A 23090-nucleotide genomic window follows, 5' to 3' on the forward strand; every position below is an offset into this window, starting at 1 on the left:
TAACAACATGTTAGCTACAGTCTGAGTCTGTATCTTTATTTATGCTGTTTAACTGTACAGTGTGTGGTTGCTTTAACAGCACGGCTAAAACGTGATGACGTCATGCCGTTCATCACGCGATCCCCCACTGGTGGGAAAACGTCATGACGTCAGCCACAGGACTGCAGTGGCAGTCCTCGTGGAGCCTCCAGAGAGAGCAGACCTACATTCGATGTTATCCTGCAGTTTCTCGTTAAAGCCTGTTTGTTTCATTAAAGTTCATTTTGTTTGATTGCCTGAGTAGAACTCAGTCTTTTAGTTAGGAACCCACGTTTCTACAATGAAGCTTTTAGATACCAGGATAGTTTTCCTTCCCCCCCCCCCCCACCCAACCAACTCCTGCCATTTTATGAACTTGTGGCATGAAAATGTTAATTCCCCAACCTGCCCTGTATCCTGCTGTCCTATTTCTTCAGGAGCAATCATTGATTCTTCTACCAGTTATTGGCCTCCCCTCTCTCCAGCCTCAGCTATATGCTTTGCTCGCATCCTATAGCTGCTCTTGACTCAATCCTACTTACACAATATTTTTGAGACATTACACGTATGACATCCTTCTCTAGTGCATGTCTGTGGTTTTTGTTCCTCGATGTGATCAGTACTTCTGACAGAAGCGGAACACCAATATAAGGCTGCACTTATTCTACCACCTTCAGAATGATGCAAAGTAGTTTCAAATACATATTGATGTAAAGTTTCCAGTATGACTCTGGACACAGGTCCTGTTCTGACAGGAAAGCATACTAAGCCCAAGATTAAAACTCACTCCAGGCATAGCGGTCAGTTTACTTCTTCATTAGTTAAGACTCTCTGATCCACTTGAGGAAATGTTGCCACCATCTGAGTCTGGACCAGAATGGGCAAGCTGCTTCAGAATGGGAACAGCAATTCCAGCACCTCCATGTAGGCCATAGTAAAAATTAGAGTGTGAACCCCAGGCTACCTGTGAGCAATGATGAGGGAAATCTATGTTAATCATTAATATTTCCCTTTAGGTTCTCCTTTAATTATGCATTGTAGAGACAAATTAAAAATGTGTTCACTTCTGCCAGTAATAAAATCTTGATCGAGGAATGAAAATTCCCTAATTTTAGAAGGATATATTCAACTTTATATAATTAAGTTTCAATTTATGTTTTGATTTTGTATTTGTTTTACAGATAGTTTGTGCTTTGAGGCATAGTGTAATTATATTTCATATTTTATCAAGTGACATTATAGAACTTCATCTGTTCAGTTTATATTTGTGGCTCCATTTTTGTTATGTATTTTGTGTTCTCCTCCCACCTGTGGTGGCGCTGTCACAGGAGATAAATGGTTGGGTGTGCTCTGTTAAGTTTAGCTCTCTTTGTTCGGAACTTTCCAGAACTTCCTTTCCTTCCAATAAAGCACTTCATGTTTGAATCTCTGAGTTCTGAGTCCTAAATTGTGTCTAGGTAGAAAGGTACCGACACAAAAGTGGCAACGAGGAGCGGATGAATCTGCGTACGTTACGGGTGCAGTGAGTAAACAGAAAATTTAATTTGAAACGTGAGATGGCTACTATATTAGGAAACATCGGTGATTTTGATGAAAATGTGGAGCAATGAAGCACATATACTGAACGTTTTGACTATTTTGTATTGGCGAATGCGGTGGCAAATGAAAAGGTCGTGCCTACCTTTTTGAGTGTAATCGGGCCGAAGACATTCAATTTACTTCGCAGCCTCGTGCAGCCAGATAAGCCAGGAACTAAAACATAAGCAACTAGTGGAAATCCTTGGAGCACATTTTTCACCAAAACCTCTGGTTATTGCTGAGAGATTTAGATTTCACAAACGGAATCAAGAGGAGGGGGAATCAGTGACGATGTTTATTGCTGCTTTAAAAAGGTTGTTGGAACACTGCCAGTTCAAGGAGGTGCTGAATGACACCATTAGAGACAGACTTGTGTGTGGTCTGCAAAATGCAGCCACACAGAAGCGCCTTCTTACTGAGGACAACCTTACTCTTGAAAAGGCCATTGAAGTTAGTGTCTCCATGGAGATGGCGGAAAAAGAGGCTCACCAGTTGAGTGCAACAGGGAGAGTTCACAAGGTGTCGTCTGAGCCTAAAGGTGCGCGGAATAGCACATGTTACCGCTGTGGGAAAACGGGCCATCACGCTAATGACTGCTGGTGTACGGAGCTGGAATGCCGAAATTGTGGCAAAAAGGGTCACATTGAACGCGCCTGTAGAGGTAAAAAAAGAACAGACAGAGCTGGGAAGCATGGAAGCAAAATGTCTGTATTTGGACAAGAGAGGAAAAAGAGTGTTCATTCAGTGCAGTATGATGGAACAAGCAAAACAGAGGGGAGCGACACCTCTGAGGAGGAAGAGGTGCACATACTGACGGTTGCAGGTGATTCAAATGGCTACTGGGTGCCACCACTGGTGGAGGGACAGTCCGTACGGATGGAGGTGGACACAGGCGCGGCTGTGTCCCTTGTTTCAGACACTGTCTACAACAAAATGCTAAAGCACCTTGCCCTTCAGCCAACAAACATGCTGAAAGACGTATACCGGCGAACCTGTGGCCATGAGAGGCGTCATTGAGGTGACAGTTAAATTGAACGGACAGACTGCAAAACTGCCACTATATGTGGTAAAGGGAAATTAGCCATCGCTACTGGGACATGTGTGGCTAGAGAAAATCACACTGGACTGGCCTGCAGTCCGCATGATGTCAAAAGGGGAGTCAGGTCTGACTGCAGTGTTAAACAAACATGCAGAACTCTTCAATGGGGAACTTGGGAGCATGAAAAAGATCAGCGTGAGACTGGACATTAAACCTGACAGCAAGCCGAAGTTTCACAAAGCCCGACCTGTACCCTATGCAATTAGGCCAATAGTTGAGGCTAACTTGGAGGCCTTAGTCGAGAATGGAGTCCTGGAGCCTGTGAGCGTGAGCAAATGGGCCACACCCATTGTTCCTGTCCTGAAAAAGGATGGATCTGTTCGAATCTGCGGGGATTTTAAAGTGACTATTAACCCGGTGCTGTCTGCGGAACAGTACCCTCTTCCCCTCATTGATCTTTTTATGGGCCTGGCCGGAGGGCAAAAGTTCAGCAAAATAGACTTATGCCAGGCTTATCTACAAATGCATGTCGATGACAAATCAAAGGAGCTGCTGACAATTGTGACACACAAGGGGCTATACAGGTACTGCCGCCTTCCATTTGGAATTACGTCGGCCCCTGCTTTATTCCAAAGGGCAATTGATCAGATTTTGAGTGGACTGCCAGGAGTCCAGTGCTACCTGGACGACATCCTTGTCACTGGGACAAATGAGGAGGATCATCTTCTGAACTTGGATGCGACACTACAGCGACTGAAAGAGTACGGACTCAGAGTTCGTAAAGACAATTGTGAATTCTTTCAGTCTTCAGTTGAGTACCTGGGGCATGTGATTGACGCTACTGGCCTGCATAAGGCGCTGTCAAAGGTCAAGGCGATCGTGGAGGCCCCAGAATGTGAGCCAGTTACGTTCATTTCTGGGGCTACTTAACTGCTATGGGAAGTTTATTCCAGACTTAGCAACATTGCTGAAGCCGTTACATCAGTTGTTATGTCAAGGCAAAACATGGAAATGGACTGAACTGTGCAACGAAGCTTTCGCCCAAGCGAAGAAAGCATTGCTGAAATCGGAGGTCCTGACACACTTCGACCCAAAGCTACCCGTGCAGCTAGCATGTGATGCATCACCATATGGTGTGGGAGCAGTCATATCCCACATCATGCCTTCGGGTGAAGAGAAACCTATCGCCTTCGCATCACGCACCTTGAACAAGGCCAAGAGTAACTGCGCAGATCGAGCGCGAGGCCTTGGGAATCGTTTTTGGAATTCGAAAATTTCATCAGTACCTGTTTGGGAGAAGGTTCACACTCCTGATGGACCACCGTCCACTGACTTCAATCTTCGGGCACCACACCGGAATTCCGTCTCTTGCTGCAAGCAGGATGCAGAGGTGGGCTTTACTGTTTTCAGGACACACATACGACATCAAATATCGCAAATCAGACTTGCATGGCAACACAGACGGTCTCTCGAGGCTACCCTTGCCTGTTACTCCCCCAGAGCCTCGTCAGATAGACATCTTCTACTTTAGACAAGTGGAGGGAGCACCTGTCACTGCAGTTCAGGTGCGAAGGTATACCCGCAACGAGCCAGTCCTGTCTGAGGTAATGGACGATGTCATTCGAGGGAGAGCTATAGGAGATTCTCCTAGTTTGAAACCTTAAGTTTCAAAAAGAAATGAGCTCCCCGTCCAGGCAGGTTGTCTTCTTTGGGGACGCCGTGTCATCATTCCGCCACCGCTGAGGGAACCTATACTGCAACAACTTCATACAGGCCACAGTGGGATGTTCGGATGAAGGAAATGGCAAGAAGCTACTTCTGGTGGCCAGGTCTCGATGGGAATATTGAGGAGAAAGCCAAAACATGTTCCCCATGCCAAAGGGTCCGGAATGTTCCACAGCTGGCAACCCTACACCCCTGGGATTGGCCTGCAGAAGTGTGGCAGCGAGTACATGTGGACTTCGCCGGTCCTTTCGAAGAGATGATGTTTATGGTGGTTGTAGACGCTCGTAGCAAGTGGCCGGAGGTCGCTGTGATGAGGTCTACCACGGCAGAGAAAACAATTGAGAAACTTGGTGAGATGTTCAGCCGTTCTGGCTCACCGGAACAACTCGTAAGTGACAACGGTCCATAATTTGTCTCACAGGAGTTTGCAACCTTCCTGCATGTGAATGGTGTCCAACACGTTAGGTCATGCGCCCTATCATCCCTCTACTAACGGCCCGGCAGAAAGGTTCGTGCAAACTTTGAAGCACGCCTTGAAGGCACCGCAAGGTCAGGGCTCAATCCACCAACGTCTGAACAGCTTCCTGTTGTCCTACAGGAACGAGCCGCATGCCACAACCAAAACTTCCCCCGCTTTGCTCATGATGAAGAGGCAGTTGCGGACAAGTTTTGACTTACTCAAACTTCCAAGGGCAGAGCCGGTTGTCCATCATCAACAACAAGCTCAAGTTGAAAAGAGAGAGAAAAGAGCCAAGGAGAGACGGTTTCATCCGGGAGAGCACATCCTAGCTCGAAACTACAACACTGGACCGAATTGGGTTCCTGCTACGGTGATCGCGCAGACGGGCCCTGTGTCTTACACGGTTGAGACTGCTGAGGACGTCGTCTGGAGAAGACACACAGATCAACTTGCTAGGAGCAGAGACAGCCACAGAGGCTCCAACGGCTGGTTGGCTTGAACTGTTTCCGGATGAAACGTGGCCACAGTAAATAATAATTCTAATAGGTCTAAGAGCGTTAAAAAAACAAGCGTGAAGGCTTTGTGTCTTAATGCGAGGAGCATTTGTAATAAGGTGGATGAATTGGCTGCGCAAATAGAGGTAAACGAATATGATTTGGTTGGGATTACGGAAACGTGGCTCAAGGACGGCCAAGACTGGGAACTCAACATCCAGGGGTATTCGATATTCGGGAAAGATAGGCAAAAAGGAAAGGGAGGAGGGGTAGCATTACTGGTTAAAGAAGGGATTAACACAATTGTAATGAAGGATATTAGCTCTGATGAGGTGGAATCTGTATGGGTAGAATTGAGAAATACTAAGGGGGAAAAAACATTAGTGGGAGTGGTATATAGACCTCCAAACAGTAAGGCGGAGGTTGGGGATAGCATTAAAAGGGAAATTAAAGAAGCGTGCAATAAGGGCACAGCAGTCATCATGGGTGACTAATCTACATATAGATTGGGCTAACCAAATTAGTAACAATACTGTGGAGGAGGAATTCCTGGAGTGTTTACGGGATGGTTTCCTGGACCAATATGTCGAGGAACCAACCAGAGATCAGGCCATCTTAGACTGGGTATTATGTAACGAGAAAGGATTAATTAGCAATCTTGTTGTACGAGGCCCCTTGGGTCGGAGCGATCATAATATGATCGAATTCTTCATTAAGATGGAGAATGAAGTAGTTGACTCAGAAACTAGGGTCCTCAATTTAAATAAAACTGACTGTAAAAGCTTTTATAGATATGTGAAGAGAAAAAGATTGGTGAAGTCAAGCGTAGGTCCTTTGCAGTCAGAATCGGGGGAATTTATAATGGGGAGCAAAGAAATGGCAGACCAACTAAATACATATTTTGGTTCTGTCTTCACAAAGGAGGACACAAATAACCTCCCAGAAATACCGCGGAACATAGGGTCTGATGAAAGGGTGGAACTGAAAGAAATCAGTATTTGTAGGGAAATGGTGTTAGGAAAATTGATGGGACTGAAGGCCGATAAATCCCCAGGGCCTGATAATCTACATCCCAGGGTACTTAAGGAAGTGGCCCTGGAAATAGTAGATGCATTGCTGGTCATCTTCCAGAACTCGATAGACTCTGGAACAGTACCCATGGATTGGAGGGTAGCTAATGTTACCCCACTATTCAAAAAAGGTGGCAGAGAAAAAGCGGGGAATTATAGACCGGTAAGCCTGACATCGGCAGTGGGGAAAATGCTAGAGTCCATTATAAAAGATGTAATAGCAGAGCACTTGGAAAGCAGTGACAGGATCGGACAAAGTCAACATGGATTTACAAAAGGTAAATCATGCTTGACTAATCTACTGGAATTTTTTGAGGATGTAACTGGTAAAATAGATAAGGGAGAACCAGTGGATGTGGTGTATTTGGACTTTCAGAAGGCTTTCGATAAGGTCCCGCATAAGAGGTTAGCGTGCAAAATTAAGGCACATGGGATTGGGGGCAAGGTATTGACTTGGATAGAGAACTGGTTGGCGGACAGAAAGCCAAGAGTTGGAATAAACGGGTCGTTTTCCGAGTGGCAGGCAGCGACTAGTGAGGTGCCGCAAGGATCGGTCCTAGGACCCCAGCTGTTCACAATATATATTAATGATCTGGACGAGGGAATTGGATGTAATATCTCCAAATTTGCAGATGACACAAAGCTGGGTGGGAGGGTATGCTGTGAGGAGGATGTCATGAAACTCCAGTACGATTTGGACAGGTTGGGTGATTGGGCAGAAACATGGCAAATGCACTATAATGTGGATAAATGTGAGGTTATCCACTTTGGTGGCAAAAACAGGAAGGCAGATTATTATTTGAATGGCAATAGGTTGGGAGAAGGGGAAGTGCAAAGAGACCTGGGTGTTCTTGTGCACCAGTCGCTGAAGGTAAGCATGCAGGTGCAGCAGGCGGTTAAGAAGGCAAATGGTATGTTGGCCTTCGTAGCAAGAGGGTTTGAGTACAAGAACAAGGATGTCTTGCTGCAGTTGTACAGGGCCTTGGTGAGACCACACCTTGAGTATTGTGTGCAGTTTTGGTCACCTTACCTGAGGAAGGACGTTCTTGCCATGGAGGGAGTGCAGCGAAGGTTCACCAGGCTGATACCTGGGATGGCAGGAATGACGTACGAGGAGAGATTGTGTCAATTGGGCTTATACTCACTGGGGTTTAGAAGATTGAGAGGGGATCTCATCGAAACCTATAAAATTCTGTCAGGTCTGGACAGACTAGATGCAGAAAGGATGTTTCTGATGGCTGGGGAGTCCAGAACCAGGGGTCATAGTCTAAGGATAAGGGGTAAGCCATTTAGGACTGAAATGAGGAATTTCTTCACCCAGAGAGTGGTGAACCTGTGGAATTCTCTGCCACAGAGGGCGGTGGAGGCCAGTTCATTAAATATATTCAAGAAAGAGTTGGATATATTTCTTGAGGCTAAAGGGATCAAGGGATATGGGGAGAAGGCAGGGACAGGGTACTGAATTTGGATGATCAGCCATGATCTCATTGAATGGCAGAGCAGGCTCGAAGGGCCGAATGGCCTACTCCTGCTCCTGTCTTCTATGTTTCTGTGATACTGCAAACCAGCATCCTTTGCCACAGTGCTCTTCTCCAACACAGGAAGTCAAAGAGACTGTTCGACCTGTGCAAACTCCTGACTTTCGACTGACACAGGCACCTTCTCCATCCAGGCCTGTGTCAATGCCTACTGCTGTGGAAGCCCGCGATGACCGCCAGTATCCTGTCAGAGAGCGGCGGCCTCCAAGATGCTTGGATCTGTAGGCTTAGTGACTTACCCACAAGACTGGGGCAGAATAAACCCCAGGGTAAAGTCAGGTTGAGGCAGTCTACCTCTACCCTAGGTTCGTTGAGTGCATTGAACGTAACTTACCTGTTGAGGAATAATGTGGACCTTCCATTTAAGAGGGGAGGAAATGTTATGTATTGTGTGTTTTATTGTGTGTTCTCCTCCCACCTGTGGTGGCGCTGTCACATGAGATAAATGGTTGGGTGTTCTGTTAAGTTTAGCTCTCTTTGTTCGGAACTATCCAGAACTTCCTTTCCTTCCAATAAAGCACTTCATGTTTGAATCTCTGAGTTCTGAGTCCTAAATTGTGTCTAGGTAGAAAGGTACCGACACAACAATTTTCAAGTTACATGCATTCCTATAAAATATTGCTACCCATTGTAGATGAAGAAAATTAAGTGAATTGAAGGCTTCATCTACTCTTAACTATTTCATAGAATCATTGAATGGTTACAGCATGGAAGGCGGCCATTCGGACCGTCGAGCCCATGCCGGCTCTCTGCACGAGCACTTCAGCTAGTCCCGCTCCTCTGCCCTTTCCCCGTAGCCCTGCAAATTTATTTCCTTCAAATACTTATCCAACTCCCTTTTGAAAGCTGTGATTGAATCTGTTCCCACCACCCTTTCAGGCTGAACATTCCAGATCTTAACCACTCGCTGAGTAAAAAAGATTTTCCTTATGTCGCCTTTGGTTCTTTTGCCAATCACCTTAAATCTGTGTCCTCTGGTTCTCGACACTTCTGCCAATGGGAATAGTTTCCCTCTATCTACTCTCCAGATCCCTCATGATTTTGAACACCTTTATCAAATCTCTCTCAATCTTCTCTGCTCCAAGGAGAACAATCCCAGCTTCTCCAGTCTGTCAACGTAACTGACGTCCCTCATTCCTGGAATCATTCTTGTAAATTTTTTCTGCACCCTCTCTAAGGCCTTCACATCCTTCCTAAAGTGTGGTGCCCAGAATTGGACACCCTACTCCAGTTGAGGCCGAACCAGTGTTTTATACAGGTTGTTCATAATTTCCACACTTTTATATTCTATGCCTCTATTTATGAAGCCCAGGATCCCTTAAGCCTTTTTAACTGCTTTCTCAACCTGCCCTGCCACCTTCAATGATTGTGCACACATACCCCCAGGTGTTTCTGTTCATGCACCCCCTTCAGGATTGTACCATTTAGTTTATATGTCCTCTCCTCATTCTTTCTTTCTACCAAAATGTATCACTTCACACTTTTCTGTGTTACATTTCATCTGTCACGTGTCCACCCATTTCATCAGCCTGTCTGTCTTCCTGAAGTCTATCACTATCCTCCTCACTGTTCACTATACTTCCAAGTTTTGTGTCATCTGCAAATTTTGAAATTGTGCCCTGTACACCCACATCCAAGTCATTAATATATATCAAGAAAAGCAGTGGTCCTAGAACCGACCCCTGGGGAACACCACCGTATACCTTCCTCCAGTCCAAAAAACAACCGTTCACCACTGCTCTCTGTTTCCTATCACTTAGCCAATTTCGTATCCATGCTGCCACTGTCCCTTTTATTCCATGGGCTTCAACTTTGCTGGCAAGCCTATTATGTGGCCTTTGTCGAACGCCTTTTGGAAATCTATGTACACTACGTTAACTGCATTACCCTCATCAACCCTCTCTGTTACCTCATCAAAGAACTCAATCAAGTTAGTTAAACACGATTTGCCTTTAACAAATCCATGCTGGCTTTCCTTAATTAATCCACGCTTGTCCAAGTGATAATTTTGTCCCTGATTACTGTTTCGAAAAGCTTCCCCACTACCCAGGTCAAACTGACTGGCCTGTAGTTGCTGGGTTTATCTTTACACCCTTTTTTTGAACAATGGTGTAACATTTGCAATTCTCCAGTCCTCTGGCACCACCCCCGTATCTAAGGAGGATTCGAATATTATGGCCAGTACCTCCGTGATTTCCTCCCTCAATTTCCTCTACATCTTAGGATGCATCCCATCCGCTCCTGGTGATTTATCTACTTTAAGTACAGCCAGCCTTTCCAATACCTCCTTTATCAATTTTTATCCTATCAAGTATGTCCACTACTGCCTCATTTTACTCTAGCAATGACCTATCGCTATCCGCCGTGATAGATTTGTGGTGGTGGTGGAGAGAAGGGTTGTTTCAGCCCCAAAGGAGATACATGAATGGTTTTCTACCTGCACATCTTAAAGTAATCTGGTATTTTGTAGGAGGGAATGGACTTGTTCTCAGGACTAGTCATTTATTTCTTCAGTATTGTACCTATGATTGTGATTTTGTTTACTGTTTCAATTAATAGCAGTGCCACGTCTCATCTTTTCAACAAATTTAGTGTAGAAATATTTTGAAATGCATTAAGCAATATATTTGTATGGTTGATTTAATTAAATTTGTGAGCAAACTGACAAAAAGAAGGCATCCAGCCACCTTTAGGCTTCTGCTGCAGTTCCGTTCAGGCCAAATTTAATGTACTCTAGTGGTAGCTGTTCCAAAGACTTTGTTTTATTTATCTCCACTTTTAACCCCCAAAAAATGTCCAAAGATGAAAACTAAGAAAAAGCTGATCACATTTACCCATCATTGATCTTTCCCACCCAGCTTAATTTATATCCAGGAACCCCAGCCTTAATGAGGTCAAAATATTGCAGTCCCCTTCAATTTTCTGTTAAAGTTCCCATTTCAGCAGATTTCTAATAGTGTTTTTCAACTTTATAAGCTATTGAAATAAACTTTTACTAATCTAGAATGTTAACATTTGGAGACTCCAAGTATAAATGCATCTGCTTCTAGTTATTTTGCTTTACTGACTAAAATGTTTATTTCAGCTGTCTGAAGTTACACGAAATTCATTACTTCTGAAGTGGATGCTGTGCAAAAGTAGTTTTTAAAAAAGGAACTATCCCATTTATGCCAGAATGCTGATTCTTCCATAATATTTACATGGAATATTAAGGTCTCCTTTCTGAAGACAAAAATAGTTTTTTTAGTGACAATATCACAACATCAGCTTTATTATTTCAACCTTTGACCTTTTTCATTAGGTGGAATTTGAGAGGAAATTGGAATCTGCCACAAAATCCAAGCTGCATTATAAGCAGCAGTGGGGGCGAGCCTTGAAAGAGTTAGCTCGGCTAAAACAGGTAATGCACCTCTTGGTCCTTTCAAAGATGACGGATGTAAATTGTGGCTTAAGTGATCATTTCTAAGTTCCATGTTTCAAAGCAAAAAGATCTGTTTGAATTGTGAAAGCTGCCACCAAAATTGTCAGTATTGCATTTGTGGCAAGATTATCCTTTTTGATGCAGTATTAACTTTTTTTATATGAATATTTTAGGTAACTTCCTTGCTTTTTTTTTAATGAAGTCTGCCTTATTTTATACAAACAAAATAGCTATAATCTATTTTTCTGCTCCCAACAGAGCTGCATGTAACGATTACATTGTAAACTGATTAGCACTGTATATAATAATTGAGAAATAAATATTGTGTTTGAGATTCAATTTTGAATTGCTGCCGTAGGAAGTCATTTATGAAGGTGGCCTTGAGGATTCGGCATTCAACTGGAGTGTTCTTGGTGTTAACTGTAGCAGTATATATTCTGCAGAGACTGAAATGCTTTAGAATAGGTTTACATTAATAAATTCTAGAAAAATGTGTTCATTTATTCGTTTTTTTAAAAAGTCATGGATTTTACAAATTTTCTCTGCAACAAAAAATGTTTTTCTTAGATAATCAATGTTTTGTGAGGTTGTACTTCATATCTCTAGCAAATGTTTAGACCTTTCAGCTACTGAAGTATTCAAGACTTAGTTTGTGGACATCACAACATTCTGATATTAAAAACGGTGGCTATATATAAACCTTTCTGTATCTAATAGTTTTCATGACTTTTCTTCGTCATTTTAAGTGAAAGATGTGCTACTCTGGGTCAGTGGATTTACACTGCATAGCCAGTTTGTGCTGAGTTAGCTACCTCAGCCAAGGTGGCCGTAGACAAGCTACATTCGGCCTCACCTCTCTGGGATTATCACTTCTTGTAGCTGCATAGCAATACCTATGGGTTTTCCATGCATGTGAACATCAAAAATGACAAGATTGCTTCAGCTGTGATTTAACCTCCCTCGTGGTTGAGTATGCTACCAATATAAATGTCAAGACTCCAAGACTCTTGCATAAGAGCGTAACAGACACTTGAGTAAAGTAGTAAAGGATGAATGATGCCTGTGGTACACAACCCAAGCAAGCAGTTGATGTCTTCAGGAGAGGAGGGGGGAGAAAGTGTTCTTTTTGTCATTTCAGTGTAAATTTGCAGTCACGTCAATATAGTGGGACAGTAAGGGGCTTTTACTGTACCTTGCATCAATAGAATTAAAAATCTAATGTACGGCACACACTTGGTCCACAAATATTATCTCGTCACCATTTCATCACCCTGTTCTGTCAACATTTGCCATTGTAATGGCCGTGTCAAGTCAATATTTGCCCTTCAATTTTGCTGTTTAATTTGTCACCGTATAGTTTCAGGCTCTGGCCACTAGGTGGCTCCAGGGAGTAAGTTTCTGAAGTGTGTCTCCAACTTTGTCACCATTTTGTTTGTTTAAAAAAAATGCAACTGACCGTGGCAACATTGCAGACAGTCCATTAGTATGCATCATATGAACAAGTGTTTGACATTTTCAGGATCAAGACCCACAAAACTTGCATTTGTTGCAACATTTTCTTTAAATACGAGGATTTCTTCAGCTGTATAAATCTCATTTGGCTTGTGCTTTCAAGAGTTTCATAAATCTTGTTTTAATTTTCTTATGGAACAGTGTCAAAACATGACTAGCCCTTTTCTCTCCCCACGACCCCACAAACCATTATATTCTTACTGAATTGCGGTAGGTCTGAAATCTCAGCCAGTGTCTTGAAGCTCCCAAGTCTTTGTGGTGTTCTGTCAAAACATTTCCATAAACTATTGCATGCAGAAGGAAATATCAAAATTTCCTAATAAAATGTTAATGACAATATCCAGCTGCGGCCTGCTTGAGATTGAATGTGATGTATTTTGAGGTTTTTTTTGTGCACAACATCAATGTGAAGGCAAATTTGTCACAAGTTGAAATAACTATTTGGAGCACAACAGTGTATACTTTGTGCTGGCCAAGTAGTCTGTGTTTATTTTGTGTTAATATTGTTGTTCCTGCAGTGCATTTTTATTAAAGTGAGTTTGCAAGCAGCGATTTCAGAAAGCTAAAGACATTCATTCCTGGCAGCTGTTTTTACCCCAAGCCCCCTTTTCCCCACCGCCCCCCCCCCCCCAGCTTTCTCCACACTGAATAATTAAGCTGATTAATTTCTGAGCAATTTGGCCAAAGATCTGTTGTAAATCTCCTTAAAAATAACTTGAAGGTTCAGTCCAGTTTTATGTAAAAACAATGTCTTGAAGTCATCCAGGCCCTCAAGTTGTCAACTCTGGGTTGTTTTCAGAAAACTACACTTGAGTTTTTCAGCTTCTGCCAAGGGTTCTTCCTACAGCTCAGCAATCCGTATGCAGTGGCCAGTGTTTGACCATTGTTTAGCCTAATAGGCGCGTGTTTACATCTCCTCTTCAGATTTATGGACCGCACTGCCAAGTAAAGATGTTTATTTACTTGGTAGAGAGAACTCTTAACAGTGGCACCTGTAAGGGAGGATTCTGTTTTTTTTAATTTAGTGACGGTCTTGTGTTTGAAGTTTTTTAAGGTATTGAATGACTTCAAAGCCTGGTGATAGTGATATAAACTATCTATTGAAATCTTCTAAGTAGATGTCTTCTAATATCAGTTACATACCATTTCTGCTACACTTATAGAATTAAATAAAGGTCAATATAAAAAATTGACCGTATAACCGTTTCAAACATCTTGGCTGTTCCTACTGAGACCGTGGTGGCCTTGAAGAGGTGTTAAACATGGCATCCACTTTCACAGTCGCGTTTTTTGTTTGTAAACATATGTAAATAATTCAGCTGGTAGAGTTGTATGGTTAACAACATTCTGCTTAGGGTTGCCACTTTGAAATGATTAAATCCACAATATTGAAAACGGCAGCCTAGAGGTTTTTAGTGATTTTTGAGTTAGACATTTTGCCCATTTTGATAGGATGTTGACCTCTAATGTCTCATTTCAAAAAAGTACAGCACAAATACTATTTTTGCAATGCTTTGGAAATAAAAGCAACTATTTTACTATTGTTAACCATTCTGATATTTTTGAAGTAATTGTGGATCCTTGCAGAAACTAAAGGTCAGTGTTTCAGATTTCTTGGTTGAGGCCTGCAATGTCTCCCTGCAAAAATAGTGCTGCATTTGTATTTGATGGAAATAGTAATACATGACATGAGGGCATTAGAAACTGGAAGTCTTCCAATAAAGGAACAGATTTGTCTGTTATTGGTCTTGAAAATATCTTCGGATTTTTACTGAGCAACTTTTGTTTAATTTAAGAAATAATGAAGTATTGAAATATTGTCACAGTGGAGAACCACAGTGATATAAATGCCAATATTGTGAGTGAATGATTGTGGCTAAGAGAATAAGAAATTATACATATGCAGATGAATGATGTGAGCTGGAAAAGAAACAAGGTACAGTACCTGTATTCTTGTCATCATAAATGGTTGCTCTGACTTCACTGTTAAGTAAGTTGTTTAGCTGGAGTTGCATCTCTACTGCATACGTATATGGTAACTGAAGTATTACCAATAACTGAAGGTGTTAATGAGGTTTAATGTATTAAGTCATCCGTTCAACTGTATTTTCACCATCATTGAAACCTGTGGTGATGAAAGTGAGCAGATAAAATGTTGTTGACCTCATCTTTTTCCCCACCAAAAACAGAAAAGCAAACATTTGGGTCTAGTGGTAATCTAGCTTGTTCTGTGCATTCTCCAAGATTGTAGAGAATCTGAGGCAACATTTCAGTGTGCTGCAGTAATGTAGATATAAATATTTTTCCTGGATCACCTATTACAAAAATGACTTTCTGTTGCGGTTTTTGTCAGCTTATGAATCATTTTTCAAACTTTTCTGTGTTGGTGCCCCTCTGCAAACATTGACACAATCTTGATTAATCCCTGTTAGAACTTCTGAAAAATGGTGTCCTCTGTCTAAAGGAATATAAGAACATAAGAAATAGGAGCAGGAGTAGGCCATTCGGCCCTTTGAGCCTGTTCTGCCATTAAGTAAGATCATGGCTGATCTTCTACCTGAACTCCACCTTCCCGCGCTATCCCCATATACCTTGGTTCCCTTAGTGTCCAAAAACCTACCGATCTCTCTCTGTCTTGAATATACTCAATGAGCATCCAAAGCCCTCTGGGGTAGAGAATGCCAAAGATTTACAACCCTTTGTGAAGACATTTCTCCTCATCTCAGTCCTAAATGGCCGACCCCTTATTCTGAGACTGTGACCCCTAGTTCTAGACTCCCCAGCCAGGGGAAACATTCTTCCAGCATCTACCCTGCCAATTGAATTTTATGTTTCAATGAGATCACCTCTCATCTAAACTCCAGGGAATATAGGCCTAGTCTACTCAATCTCTCCTCATCGGACAATTCCCCCATCCTAGGAATCAGTCTAGTGAACCTTCATTGCACTTCCTTAGGTAAGGAGACCAAAACTGTACATAGTACTCCAGGTGTGGTCTCACCAAGGCCCTATATAATTGTAGTAAGACATCTTTACTTTTATACTCCCAAACCCTTTGTAATATAGGAAAAGATTGCTGTTGTCACAAAGTGTGTCTGATTAATATACAGAAACAGAAATAATGTGCTAGTGAGTTTAAAAAAAAGAGAATTACAAAACCAGAATACAAAATTTTATACTGTGCTCTTAGGGCATAGCGTGCCCACCCTGGATGGACAGCAATCTGAACTTGTGGGTTCCATGATGCACCTCGTTTTAAAAACCTGCGACTTTCATCTTGCCTAAGTTACACAAAGTTAAGAATGTGGGATGTTGCTTTTCCATTCTCCATTTTCTTTCTCCTGATTTTGCTGGTTAAAATCCTTGTGCTGGAAGAGCCAGACAATTTTACAACAGGAATATCATGCTGCTGCTGCCTGATCAGCTGATTGTAAGAGTGAGCTGCACACAGCCTTCCACCCTCCATACCAAACCAAAATCTGAAAGGAATACCCTGCAAACTGTTCTCAAAAGGCAGTGTGTTTTAACTAACCAAGCATCCTTAATTAAGTTAACATAGACCTGGGACTTGATCCCCATGCCTTTTGGTTAGTAGGGTACCACATTACCAAACTGATTTTTTTTCTGATATTAGAGCTAGAACCAAAAGGATTTTTTTCATTTATTTTCCATTGTAATCATGGAATAACTTTAGAACCAGACTCACTTCTGTTTGGAATGCATTGTAGACTTGTACTTAAAATACTAATTAATAGAATCTTTATCAGGAAGATTATGGGCCGGATTTTGCTCTGAGTAGCGTTCGACTTGCACTTTCCCATAGATATTCTATGGGTTTTTGCACTTTAAGTTCCTGTCAGCCAAAAAGCGTAGCGCCCTCTACAGGACATAGGGGATCTGTGTGAAAAGAGCAAGCAACTGTGTATCTCCTTAACCAATCAGATTGAAAACTTGTTAATGAGCAGTGCAATGTATGAACCAGGAAATGTCTGCTAAAATAGTGAATTCAATGTCAAATCAGGTACAGGAACTTCACGCCGTTCACTATATTTGAGTTAGATGGCGAGATTGAGTTTTTGGGAAACTTTTGGAGGAACAGGGCAGCTCGGACAGCAACTTCCAGATTTGCATGTTTAACTGCATGTGCGCCAGCCAGAAGTTGCTGCCCCGTTGACACGTAATTAACAGTGAGCACTGTTGGCCTCATTATTTCTACAGCAAAATCCCGCCCAATGTCTAGCTGTTGGCACATAATTAACTCTTTGATTAAGATAATTGCATATCTAATTGGCTGAGAAGTTGCTTATTGAGGTATGGTTGTATTTGGTTCAGAATTAATGTGCAACAGAAGCATCTTATAAAACTGCAATTTAACTTTTGATTCATTACTTTATACTGAAAATCTGATAATGTTGCTTCCTGAAAGTTACAACAGGTTGTGTAATCCAGATTTTTTTTAATGCAATATTCTTAGACTACTAATGTAAAGGTGGTGGAATAAATGCAAATCCTGGTTAATTATTCATGAACTGTTAGTAGCTAAGCCTGAAAAGCAATTAGTTAATTGAAAGTTTAATTTTTAAAAATATATTCTGTTTCAGCGTGAGCAAGAAAATGCTATGGCACGACTTAAGAAGCAACAACAAGAACTGGAACATATGAGGCTGCGGTACCTGGCAGCCGAGGAGAAAGAAGTAGTTAAAACAGAGCGACAAGAATTGGAGGAGATTAGGAATGAGCTCAACAGGTACCAGAAAGTGGGGAAATGCTGTGCAATATTTAATTAGAATTTTGAGTTCTATTTTGAACTAAATATTCTAAAACATCCAATCTATGTGCATGATATGAAAAGTGACCATATTCATGAGCATTTGCAGTGAGCACAAGTTTTGGGCTGAATTGTTTGGAAAATGGAAAACGGCACACTATCCATTTCATATTGAGTGTCTTTTATATGTGCGCACTTCCTCTTTGTCACACTTTTGTTTAACACTTTGTTGATGGCTTAAAGTAAAACAGTAAAAAAAAAAAGGGAATAAGAGGCAGGGAATGTACAAATGAAAAGGTAAGCGGCTGGAAAACCGCCAATGAGAAAACGGTAAGAAAACCACTAATTCTAAATAACCAATTAGGGGAACCTACCCTGTTGTTTTTAATAAAGTGACTCAACGAATCGCTAATTGTTTGCTATTTTTCCTTCATAACTGAAATGTCCAAAATGTTTCTCAAAATAATGATTAAACTTGTATAATTAATTGCCTTGTGTCTTTCAATACCTTCATTAACCAGTTTACATGAATGGCTCAGCCTCTCCCAAAAGCTGATTAGAGCTTGACACGTTTGCTCTGAGCAGGGACATGGTTAGCTGAAAGTAAATCCTGCACTCTGGGCTTGTGCAGTGCATGCACAATCCCTGGATACATCAATGACATTTAGCTGGCCAAATGTCACAATATTTCTCTTTAAACTCTAATCTGTAACCATATCTACATACAGGAAACACTTTTTTTATCTGGCACCGACGGGACCGGCGTGGTGCCGGTTGATCAAAAAGTCCAGATTACAGAGAGGTATACTTACCAAGGTACGAGAGCCCCTTACACGGCCACAGGTGCAGGAGCCCCGGTTACACGGCACTTGTGCAGGAACCCCGGTTACACGGCCACAGATCCAGGAACCCCGGTTACACAGCCACTAATATAAAGTAAAACTTACCTGAACCTACTCCTGAATTTTGCCGGTTGAGAGATTTCCGGTTATTTATGTGCCGGTTAAGAGAGTTTCCTGTAGGTTTTTTTTAGACCGTGTTTCAGAAATATTTGAATGCCTATATTGATTACACAACTGTAGTTTTTATTTGTCTGAATTATAAATATTCTATACACTTCAGGAAACCTATATTTAAGCTCAGAGAGGCAGATGTTGATGTATTTCTATATTCTAATTTCATTTTTTTTTTAAAGACTAGTTACATTTTAAAACTAACAAAAGCTCCAGTTATCACCTTGTATTGTTGATACTAATTAGAATGTTTATTTTCAGACTAACAGCTCACGAGATTTGCCTTGAATATCTCTTAATGTCTCTTAACCTCTCCTGCCTTCTATCCTATCACAGACCTTCCCTTTTGTTCTTTCATCCCCTCCCCCCTTTCCCAGCTCCTACACTTGCTTAAAAATCTGTTCCATTTCCTGCTTTTTTCCAGTTCTGACGAAAGGTCATCGACCTGAAACGTTAACTCTGTTTCTCCCTTCATTGATGCTGCCTGACCTGCTGAGTATCTCCAGCATTTTCTGTGTTTAGCTCAGGAGTATAATTTAGTTAATGGTGACCTGAATTTGTAACCCTGAATATTGAAGTGCAAATTGTACAGATAAGCAGCCAGTTTGGTGGCAAGTTAAGATGTTGGCTGTTAATAATTTGCATGTGCAGTGTTGCACAAGATGTGTAAAAATAACATTTACCAATGTGGATTGCAAGCTACTTGTATATCATTTGAGCAAAGAATATTTGTTTCACATTCCACCCTGTGTCTACCAAGAGTTCCACATTTTAGGCTCACAGTGAGAATACTGCACTGGGATCTTCCATTTCCTAGGAATGTGTTGATGTTAACATTGTGATGTCATCAAAGGCATTAAACTTTGGTGACATTCCTCAGTTTGTGTGTACATGAATGTATCATTGAGATACTCCTACTATCTATCCATAATCTGTCTTTCATCAGAATATTTGGATTAAACATTATTTATGTTTTGACCATTATGAGGCTTTACGTGACTGCTGGGAACCAGACGGTGCTGAATGAGGCCCTCTTTTTTAAATTGGTTTCATTCCTTTCCCTTTTCCTAGCCTCTGCGCATTCTTGGCCGACATGCCAGGCTTCTGCTAATATTGCTGTGAAGGTGCAAGCTAAGAGCTATGTGAATGTGACAAGGGATGGCTTTTTTTCCCCCCTTTTTTTCATTTGGGGATGCACCTAACATTTCCCACAGTGCTACGGCTAAGATCAAGAACTCGGTGAAAGACAGGTACAAATCTATATCACACCACTGCATGACATTGCATGATGGTATTTCAACCTATGCTGTATCATTGCACACATCATTCTATTTTACATTCCTTCCTATTTGGTATTTTTAGGTAGCTCTTAGACTTTTTGTTTGTGTCACAGGAAATACTAGTAGGAGCTAAGTTCAGTTTATTATTTTCATGGATTTTTTTAATTCATTGTTTGTGTTGATTTATCAGGCTAAAGCTACAAGAAGATAAAAAAGAATCTCCAGAGCAGCGAGCTCCTGCCAGTGGGAGGGAGGCTGGAGATCACACTCAACATCCAGATGAGGCCTTGGACAATTATCTCGCTCGGCTCATAGAGGAAAGGGACACTTTATTAAGGACAGGAGTATACACTCATGAGGATCGGATTATCAGTGAGCTTGACAGACAAATACGTGAAGCTATGGCGAAGAGAGGTGGTCATAGATGAGAGTGCCACTTAAGTGAAATCTTTGTATAGCACATACAAGGACACCCGCATAATCCCTAATCATAATTGTATCTGTCGTGTTTTACTAATCATCTCCCTTTGGTAAAAAATTAGCAGATATTTTGTGAATATTTCAATCAAACTTTTGATACTGATTGGGTTTACTTTTTGACTTTTATACAACTTTGTTTTTGAAATAGTCTTTATAGAGTGAACTAGAAATTTTGTTTTATATGTACAGTAACTTTCTACAGATGTGTGTTGGTGTTTATAAATGGCTATGTAAATAGCTATTTTTGGAAAGTAAACTTTATTCAAATTCTTTAAACACAAGTAAGTTTTATGCATTTACTTTAAAGGCACCACAAGGCTGACAAGCTTGCGCTATAAATGTAGGAAAATCAGCTGTCAAGAAGAACAGATGTGATAATAGTGCCTCACAGTAAAAGCAATAGCTGAACTAGAGAAAACATTAATTTTTGAAGAAGGGTGATAGAATATGGAGATAACAGGCAGAGCAGGTTCATTCCAAGTAAACAGCAATAAATTCACGACCAGGGATTCAAATACATGTCAGTTTTGCAACTGTGAGGAGCAGACATTTTGATTCTATCTTCAATTGAGTTGCGAACATGGAGTACTGAGGATTTGAAGGCTACAAATAAATAAATCTCAAAGGAATAACCCAATACATTTATTATTTGACTGAAACTCCACTTGGAACACAAATTGCCTCATCAATCATGTCTAACAGTCCTTTATGCCATGTACATTATATGGTTAATGTATTCAACTATTTTGGTTTTAGTTTATTTTCCATCTTTGTGACTTGAAGCATAGAATCCCTTAATATAAAAGCTTTGTAAAAAATACTTTGTGTGACTCCCTTGTGAGGTATCATAATGGTGTCTTAAAGGAGAATTCTAACCACTTAAATGTACTTGTGTCATAAATGAAATTAATTTACATGCTACAGTTAAGCTAACTAGAAAATAGTTAAATTAATGCTTTTTGGACTGAGTATGCAGAAGATACCAAATCAATGTCGGTGCATTGCGGGAGAGATTTTACAGGTTCCAGCAGTCACAAGCATTACTTTCTTCTCTGTGAAATGCCATCAGTAATGTTAGAGAATATTTTAAACATATTTCCCAATGAAGATTGAATGTTTTTGATCATTTAGTTATTTTAGTTTTGTTTCATGGCCAATGAAAATATCATTTTATAATATGTTTTGCATAACCGATTTTACCAAAATCTTAACACTCGTTTAACAATTTAAAAAATAAACACAGTTGTGGCAAAACTCAAATTAAGAAGCACATATATATCAATATTTATGCCACTTAATACATCTAGGTGTGGCTGTTTAAAATTTCTTGATTAGCATTTTACAACAACCAGGCAAGGAAGTACTTTTATTTTTTTAAATCCCTGCTAGCAATTGGAAAATATAAACTGCATTTATTGACAAACGTTTACAGCAGCACCAACTACTCCTTTACTGCAACTCTTGCCCCTAACTCCCTCAGCAGTTGCAAGATTTTAAAGCATGTCTGTGATTTTTGGAAAAATAGCTGGAATGTGGACTAAGTACACTTATACAGGCCAAGTACGAGTCAGTGTCTTAAAAATTGTTCATGTGTACAAGAATATTCAGGTTACAAATGCAATTCTTATAAAACTTGGGCTTACTTTCTATAATTGACTGTTAAATGATAACTTGTTCCCAGTGCATTTTTTTCCTCATTAAACCTTTTGTTGTCCACGGGTCAACCAAAGAAAAAATAGTTCATGAGCCTAGATAATATCAGTTTGCTCATTCTTCAGAATACATATTCCAATTTAGATTGCACATGTTGAAGGTGATGATGGAAAAAGTTATCCTAACCTTAGAGCAGCATTAGTAGATGTCTGGCAAATGGCTGACAATCAGGAAATAGTGCACAGCACAGGGGACTTAAAATTATTCTCCAATGTGAGGCCTCACACCACCACCCCTAGCCCAAGTAAAATATAAACACTTATACTACAAAATTGCAACTAACATTTCTAGCATTGAACAGGAGAGTCTGCAATGAAACCAGAATCTGCAAGTAGTCAGTACAGTGCAGAAGAAATAAACCTGCTATTTAAATCTCCTTGGAATTAATGGTGGATTTGAAATTCCATTACCAAGCAGTAGGGGGAGCTGATTTCTTCAATAAATGCATCTTGTCTTTCAGGATTGTTATGTGAGAAATTCTATGTCTTAGTCCTGGTTTTATGTTTGTCACTTTCCTTAACTTGATACCATTTAACATAATGAAACAAAACCTAAAAATTGCAAATTTTCAGTGCAACTTCTTTTGTGTTTTCATTGAGTTGGTCTTTTTATTTATAAATGTGAGTGGTTTTAATAAAAATATTTTATTGTGCAAGACATTTTGTCTATTAAACTGACTTAATTATAATAAATGGTTACATTATTTCCTGGTAACCTCGCAATGAATGCTTTGCAATCTTTTAATCCTTAACCACAAATTCAAGGCATAGCAGACACCAGTTGACAATATCCATACTGGGTGAGTGATTCTGTTGCAAATCAAGGATGAATAAAATCATCCAATGGAGTGTTGAAGTGTATTTGAAAACCATATCCTGAAATAATTTTCAGGCTATAATCTGATCTCTGGCACAAACTGATCCCCAGCATCAAAAGATTGAGTTATAAAGAAAGCCTGAAGCAGCTGGGGTTCGGTGGCCT

At 40.8% G+C, this 23090-nt stretch overlaps 1 protein-coding gene across 1 annotated transcript in view; it reads left to right on the forward strand.

Moving 5' to 3' along the window:
* The window catches only part of cep120 (centrosomal protein 120), a 143599-nt gene extending 120833 nt beyond the window's left edge, over nt 1-22766 (forward strand). The window contains exons 15-17 of the mRNA XM_085967909.1: nt 11224-11322; nt 17457-17602; nt 20107-22766. Of these exons, the coding sequence (XP_085824035.1) occupies nt 11224-11322; nt 17457-17602; nt 20107-20344 (483 nt within the window). The 3' untranslated portion in view covers nt 20345-22766. The remainder of the gene's footprint in view (nt 1-11223; nt 11323-17456; nt 17603-20106) is intronic.
* The last annotated feature ends 324 nt before the right edge of the window (nt 22767-23090 follow it).

Source organism: Somniosus microcephalus, chromosome 1 (assembly GCF_052327205.1).
Source record: "Somniosus microcephalus isolate GS21.2 chromosome 1, FLI_Smic_1.0, whole genome shotgun sequence".
Classification (NCBI taxonomy): domain Eukaryota; kingdom Metazoa; phylum Chordata; class Chondrichthyes; order Squaliformes; family Somniosidae; genus Somniosus; species Somniosus microcephalus.